This window comes from Galeopterus variegatus, unplaced genomic scaffold, assembly GCF_000696425.1.
Source record: "Galeopterus variegatus unplaced genomic scaffold, G_variegatus-3.0.2 Scaffold7410, whole genome shotgun sequence".
Taxonomy (NCBI): domain Eukaryota; kingdom Metazoa; phylum Chordata; class Mammalia; order Dermoptera; family Cynocephalidae; genus Galeopterus; species Galeopterus variegatus.
Window position 1 is genome coordinate 43,308 of NW_007733521.1, and position 8,197 is coordinate 51,504.

Here is an 8,197-nt window from a genome sequence, read left to right on the forward strand (position 1 = left end):
ACACACACACACACACACACACACACAAAAACCCAATGGCCAAAACCGGGGGTGGGGGGGGAGAAGACATAACAATTGCTATTCCTTGAAGTTGATACAACAAGCAAACAGAAAGGACATTGTTGGGGGGGGGGGGAGAGGGAGGAGGGAGGGAAGTTTCGGTAATGGTCCACAATAATCAACCACATTGTATATCGACAAAATAAAATAAAATATAAAAAAACAAATAAATAAATAAAGGGAGATAAAAACAAAGATGAGTTCAACTTGGTATTGGTAACAACAAGGTCAAGGGTTCAGACCCCCATACTGGCCAGCTGTCAAAAAAAAAACCCCAAAACCAAAAACCCAAACATGAGTTCAATAAGATTGGCTTTTGCAGTGTGAAGATAAAACCAGCTTAAAGAATTTTCAATTTCTAGTTAATTGTTAACATTGTCACAGAAATTAGTGGTCCTCAAATTCCAGAACCAAATGCATCTGAGCAATCTGGAAGGTTGTTAAAAATACATATTCTCAGGCTCTACACTAAGGGTCCAGGTGATTCAGATCAACAGTCAGGTTTCAGATAGACTGACAAACAGCAATTTAACAGCTCAGTAACTGCAAAATTGATAAGCTCTACACTAAGGGTCCAGGTGATTCAGATCAACAGGTTTCAGATAGACTGACAAACAGCAATTTAACAGCTCAGTAACTGCAAAATTGATAAGCCAATGCAGACTTGCAAACAGAAGTTTTCCCAGTTTTTCAGATGTGCCCCTTTTAAGTCACAACAGCTGGCCTGATTGTAGTTTTTACTCCCACCAGATCCAAAAAGGATGATGAAGAAAGCTATGGGCAAGAAAGAAAAGGGTTTGCTATTCTCCCTGATTCCTATATGAGGGATCTGGAACCACATTCTAGGGACTAAAAAGGGGAAAGATAAAGAAAACAAGTAGAGCATCTTGAGCAGGCTCCCTCCCTGCTTTCCTTCTTCCTACAAACATTTATAAGGTACACTTACTGTGTGCCAGGTACTGTTCTAAGCACCAGAAACACAGTAGGGAATAAAACATACAAAAATCTTTGCCCTTATGGAGCTTCCACTCTAGTGGTAAGAGACAGGCCGTTAAGTAAATAAAACACTAAGTATGTCAGATGGTGATGAGTGCTATGGAAAAAATAAATGCACCAATTATGCATATTACTGAATTAAAGAAGCCAATCTGGAAATTTGGCTGCATATTGAATGATTCCAACTAAATGACATTCTGGAAAAGGCAAAACTATGATTACAGTAAAAAGATCAGTGGTTGCCAGGGGTTCAGGGCGGAGGGAGGAAGGAGTGAACAGAAGGAGAACTGGGGATTTTCAGGGCAATGAAACTATTCATACTATAGTACTATGATAGATATATGTCATCATACATTTGTCAAAATCCATAGAAGGCAAAATAAAGAATAAATGCTAATATAAACTATGGACTTTAGATAATAATAAAGTATCAATATTTACTCATAAATTATAACAAATATACCACAGTAATGCCAGATGTTAATAATAGGGGTTATTAGAGGCAGGGAGTATACATGGGAACTGTCTGTACTTTTTGCTCATTTTTTCAATAAACTTAAAACTGTTTGAAAAAATAAAAAAGGGTACTAATTAAAAACAAACAAACAAAAAACCCCAGAAGGATAGGAAGTGAAATATGCCATGTGTTGGATGCGGGGTGGGATGCCTTGAGGGATTTACAGTCTGAGAGATGAGGGGTGATTTGAGCATTCTGAGCTTCTTAGGATAACACAGCCGGATATTGGGATAAAGGGCAAAATGAGATTAGTGATGACAGCCTCAGGACAGAGAGGTGATGAGTTGTGGGAGGGTGGAGGCTCTCTGGGGCCTCTTTTTTGCTCCTGCTGATGGTGATGAAGGTGCCAGGGTAGCGGCAGTCTGATTCTTGACAACAGACGTTATGTTTTCCCACACTCTGCAAAATTTATTGAGATTTCTGGCCTATAAAACTGGGGACAATAGGGCTGGCCAGTTAGCTCAGCTGGTTAGAGTGCAGTATTATAACATCAAGGTCAGGGGTCCGGATCTCCATACCTGGCCAGCCACAAAAACAAAACAACAACAAAAAAACTGGGAACTATAGAAACTGTACACTATACTCCTTTCTTTTTCAAGTGGTAACCAGTGCTTCAATCTGTTCTTAGTTTTATATTTGATGTTTAAATATTATTGATGGGGAAGTGGCTGTTCCTACCAAGAAAATGGGTTTTGAAATCTTGAACCCTTTGAGAAGATTCACATTTATATGAAGGCAAACGTTTCCAGGAGCTGTCTTCACATTTCTTCATGAACTGGTCAAAGAGGAGTCTTAAGTCCTTGCTCCAGCTGGGGTTGGGGAGAGAATGGTCCCTCTGAGTGAGTTTCTCAGAAGAAAATAATCTCTAAAAGACAGAAAGAAGAAAAAGAAGAGTAATGGGAGATGCATTCTATTTCATAACACATTCTCCTACTGTCTACAACTATCTTGCTCCTTTTCTTCCTCCCAGAAGCCTGTCATTTCAAAATGGAAGGAGTTTCAGGGATCACCTGGTCCAGCCTGCTTGGGAGAAATGGGAGATTGAAAGAGGGTGAGTGATTTTGCCCAGTGTCACCCACCTGGTTACTGGCAGAGCCAGACTTAAGCCCTGGTCTGCTGATTCCATTTTTTTTTTCCAACCTTAATCAAGCACAGGTGAGCCAGGCACTGGAGATACAGATAAAGGACAGACATTATCCTTCAGGTAAAAAGTGCTACCAGCTGGGAATGCACAGGAAGCTAGAGAACAAGGGATAGGTATGCCTCTCAGGTTGGAGTTTCAAGGAGGGGTTCTTTGACTTGAATATTGATTAGGCGAGTAGAAATTAGCCAGCTGGAAAGAGTATTGTAAAGGAACACTGTGTGCAAAAGCAAGGAGGCATAAAATAGTTTTGAGGGGTCTTATTACAGCCACTTGAAGCAGGTAGTAATTATTATCCTCATTTTACAGATGAAATAAAAGCCTAGGGCTGGCCAATTAACTCAGTTGGTTAGAGTGTAGTGTTACAACACTGAAGTCAAGGGTTGGGATCCCTGTACTGGCCAGCCACCAAAAAAAGAAGATAAGAAAGCAATTAAAGCCTAAAAGAAGTTTGGCATTGTTATGGCACAAGAGGAGGAGTGGATGGCTGCAGAAATGTAGGCAAAGCCTCAATATTAGCTAACTGGTTTGAATTGTATTTGCAGGGTTAAACAGGAGAGGGACATGATCAGATCTGGCCTTTATCTGAAAGGTAGTGGGAGTGTCCAAGACTGTAATCTAGGAATATATTTTTACATTCTTTTCTCTATTTTGATTATTTCCTTAGAATCTAGCTCCAGTCATGTAGTTTTTAAAATACATGAATTCTAGAAGTAACCCAACAAACACAATTCATCACAGATTAATATGTATTGACCAATATATGTCAAATGAAAGGTAGAACAGTGTGTATAGGCTTTGGAATTAAGAATTCATCTCATCCACAGGTCTCATCTAAAAAAGCTGACTCCAAGGGCCAGCCTGTGGCTTATTTGGGAGAGTGTGGTGCTGATAACACCAAGGCCATGGGTTCGGATCCCTATATACGGATGGCCGGTTAGCTCACTTGGGAGAGTGTGGTGCTGACAACACCAAGTCAAGGGTTAAGATCCCTGTACCGGTCCTCTTTAAAAATAAATAAGTAAATAAATAAATGAAATAGCTGACTCCAGGATCGATCAGTTCCAGCATTCTTTTTTTGGACCAGTGAAACAGCTAATCGAAGACTTTTAGGAATTAGAATGACTCCCTCAACTGTAGGCTCTCTTAACTGATTTTAACTTTTAAAGTCTGGGATCCACCTAAATCCAACAAACTTTTTAAAGCCCTGGTATATGCTCTAGTTCTATGCAAGGGTCAGGTAAGACAAAGAGAGGAGACTCAGGCCCTGTCTTCAAGCGTTAGCAACCTTGGATGTATTTACAGATACATACATAATGACTTTCAGGGAAAACTTCAAAATGATGGAGTGATTTCATAGGAATTAGCAACCTTGGATGTGAAAAATACAACAGAAGTAGATACAGATACATACATAATGACTTTCAGGGAAAACTTCAAAATGATGGAGTGATTTCATAGGATAAAAAGGTCATATAGGAGAGAATGGGAGGGCTGCTTAAGTAAAAGCATAGAGGGATGAAACAAGCATATGACACTTTGGGGAACTGCTACGATTTCAACCTCACAGATGTAAGAGGCAAAGAGAAGAAGAGCGACAAGATGTGGTTGGCAAAGCAGAAGAGGCACCATGCCACAGAGACTCTTTGGCCCTAATGCAGGTCTTAGATTTCATCTTCTAGGTCAATGTTTCCAAAGACCAGTATGAAAGATGATTTGGGTTGGCACATAGATGAAGATTCACATATCTTTAAATATCAAAAATATTTATATTTCATATATAAAATATATATTTATATAACATAAGATGACAAATAGCACATAACACTTGCGATTTCACAAATGCTATTACTTGGGATGAAGTTAATTAAAGAAAGGGAGTCTTTAAAGAATCATGAAGATAGTACTTGAATGATAAAACACCTTTTTCCTCTATAGGGAGCCTTAAGACGTTTTAAGCAAGGGAGCAACATGAACATAGGTTTTGGAAAGCTGCATCTGGTGTAAAGGGTAAATTAAAATGGTGAGACACAATGGTAGAGAAACCAGTTAAAAGACTGTTGCAAAGATCTGAGTCAGATATAGTAACAACCTGAACTAGGTACAGAAGAATGAGAAGAAAAGTTTTAAGATATTTAGGACATTGGAACTAAGGTATGAGGGCAGTTCCTGACTGTGGGAAAGAGAAAGTAGAAGAGTCTTGAATAATTCCAGAGTTGTGGCTTTGAAGACTGGCGTGGATAGAAGGAAAACAAAGACGAAGTTTCTGTTAGTGTGCATGTGTGTGTGTGAGTCAGGAGAAAATGGGAGTGGAACTATTAATTTTAGCTTGGGGCATGCTGAGTTTGTTACCCTAAATGGATACTATAATGTTGTGGGAAATAAAAATAATAAAAGTTTCAGTTCAAGGAGGCAAGAACTAAGAGATATTTGAAATAAAGGAACTAGTGAATTCACAGCATAGACTATACATGAAAGACAAATGTTAGGGATAATCATTAGTTTTTGTTGCCCCGAATGGAAGAAAGGTCTTGCTTGATCTTTCGTTATACATTTATAAAGTTGGACTGGTTAAGAAAAGTTATGACTTTTTTTTTATGTGTCTCTTTTAAGATTAAGTTACTGAGCAAAAAGGAGCATGACTTATAAAGCCTATAAATACTAACATGAATATTAGCACAGATTACAAGGCACCAACATATAATTAAAGAAGTGAATTCATCTTTGTTGTAAGATTAGCACAAGACATTTTCTTTTCCAATGTGCAAGATGATACAGGATTAGTGACCAATCTGCACTCATCTTTAAAAGAAGGCTACAATAGCTTAATGGAGATGCTATACTGATCTAAATTACTAAACTTCTTTTTCAGTTCTTTCTTGATAGAGATGTTCCCTTAGTACTTCATTATGGCACACAGTACACACATACTTTAATTTTGCAATTTCACCAGTTAAATAAAATTTATAGGAGGCCACTGGTTTGGACTGAGCTCCTGCACTAGGCCCAACAGTTCAAACCAAAATGAAGTTACTCACGCTGAAGTTTCATGCCACTAAGCAGAAACTAAATTGTTTATCTGACCTTCCAAGAAATAAGGAGAGATAATAGCCTAATCCCTAAATAAGCCAGTTTTAGCCAGCATGATAAGAAAGTCCCCTCTGCTTTAACCTTTACAAGGAAAATAACTCTGAAATGAGCAATCCGTTTTTTGTTCTGTTTCTGCTTTTTTTCAGCTCTTTTCTGTCTATAAAGCCACCCTCTTCTGCTCAGCTCATCTGAATAGTCATTCTATTTTACAGAATGAGGTGTTGCCTGATTCTAGAATCACAAATCAAAGCCAATTAAAATCTTTAAACTAAATTTGTTGTGATTTTGTCTTTTGACAGTTCTAGTGACCTACAAAGAAACCTGAAGGGCACTGCTGATGACTCCGGGACCTCTTGAGGAATACAAGAGAGGAGCCACTAACCCCTTTTGAGGTCCCCTGTCTTCCTCATGGAGCCCTGAGCACTGTAAATTCCTGTCATGTCAGACTCTGTTCTTTTTGCATTGAATCTCCTGATCTTTCTGGCTTTTGAATCCAGGGTTCGTTTGTGTTGTGAGAGATCACATGACCCTTTGGGGTTTGTGGTGGCAAGAGCAGCAGTCATGACAGAACCAGGACTTGCTCCTGTAGGGAGGCCTCAGGAATCTGACTGGGTCAGACAGAAACTGGCAGTATATGGCAATGACTGCAGGGGCTGTAAACTCTGGCTTTCAGAAATTTGCAGGGATTTTGTATTATAGTCTTTGTGTCTTTTTCTTGTGAGCTTAGGTAGGGGAAAATCTAAGTTGGTCAAGGGGCTCTCAGAACCACAGCCACAACTTGACTGGTGGGCACAAGTTGGGAACTTAAGAGCACTAGTTTGCTCACCACCAAAAAATAAGCTTCCCATGAAAGGATACGTTTGTCATGGAAACAGGTTAGTTGACATTAGGTCACCTACCACCTTCAAAAAAACTTCCATGCAACAAAGGAACACTGTGAAAGCATTACATGACCCAACCCTGTGGCATTTCCTTCTTAGGCTTTTATCTGGGCTCTGAGAGACCCAAGATTCAATGTAAAAATGGGATCCTTAATTTCTAAAGAACTAAGTATTCTGCCTTCTGGCTACTCCTGCCTTTTACATGTATAAGAATTAAGCCCCAGAAGCTGAAATACTTACAAAAATGGCAAAATCTTGCTAAAGATAATTTAGAATTAGATGGCCATTGTGTGGAACATTTCAGATAAACAACAGTGAACTTTAAGTGCATTTAAAAACAAGGGCTCCCAAATTAGGCCCTCAGGGACACCTACTGATGTGCAGAAGCATTTAAAAAGAGGTCAAACAGTATTATTGCTTCTTTTAAAAGACTTCCCAAAAGGCAAATGAAAAGCTTAAACAACTAGTTGATAAGAAAACTGAATCTACCAATTTTTTCATTTAGTTACTACTCTATCCCAAAAGCAAAAAGAAAGCTAGATAAAGTGTTTTTGGCCCTCAGGTCAAGCAGCTTTGCTTCCTTTTCAGAGCTATCCATGCAGAATCCATGCTTTCAATGTCCTATTCATTTATATGCTCTGTCCTGAAATTAGTAATCTAGTTAAGAAACAGAAGCTAAATTGAAAACCTACCTATCAAACTAAATCAGTCTCCAAAATACACCTTTCTGGCATTTAGCTAGCTAGTCTGAAACTCTTTGTAAAAAATGTACACTTACAAAGGAAAATCAATAGATATTTTATAGGAGAAAGTATTGGTCTAAACGAGCCTCATACGTGGTAATTTTTTCTTAACTGGGCTTCCTACTTACAGCTTTGTTTAGTATTTAGGCATGAAATTTAAGTTCCATGCCTTTAAAACGTAAATTTTCTACATTTTTTTTTTAACCTAAAAGCCATTCCTTTGGAAATGCAAATTTAGGGTAGAAAATTGTTGGGGTTATTAAAAGTGGGATGAATAAAATGGACAGTGATGGGGTTAAAACAAAAGTGTAGTGGACTGAATGTCCCCCCCAAACTCATTGAAGCTTGAATTGTGTCCCCCAACTTTTATGTATTAGAAACTTGGCCTCCACCAAGACTGTTAAGAGGGTGGGAAATCCTATTATGATAATTGAAAGGTGGGGTCTTGAAGAGGTGATTAGATTGTAGGACCACACCACAGTGAATGGATTAATAATGATGGTTCAGGGGTTTGTTTCTGATGGCTTTAAAAGGAGAGTGCATGAGGAACTATCTTGCTCTCTCTGCTTCCACCACCTTGCAATGTGAGACCCCTGGATCACTATCGCCACCATCAAATGTGTTACCTGGACTTTGGACTTCTGAGCCTGTGAAACTGTAAGCAATAAATTTTATTTTCTTTATAAATCACCCAGTTCCATGTACTCTGTTATAAGCAACAGAAACAGACTAATACAAAAGGTTAAAATCTACCAAAGACTGGACAGAC

General features: G+C 38.7%; 1 protein-coding gene across 1 annotated transcript in view; it reads right to left on the reverse strand.

Annotated features, from left to right (window-relative positions):
• LOC103607425 (acyl-coenzyme A thioesterase THEM4-like) overlaps positions 1-2,438 on the reverse strand; it is a gene marked incomplete at its 5' end in the record, with an annotated part of 45,278 nt that extends 42,840 nt beyond the window's left edge. Inside the window, one exon of the mRNA XM_008591928.1 lies at positions 2,252-2,438. Coding sequence (XP_008590150.1) covers positions 2,252-2,438 — 187 coding nt within the window. The remainder of the gene's footprint in view (positions 1-2,251) is intronic.
• Between the last annotated feature and the right edge of the window lie 5,759 nt (positions 2,439-8,197).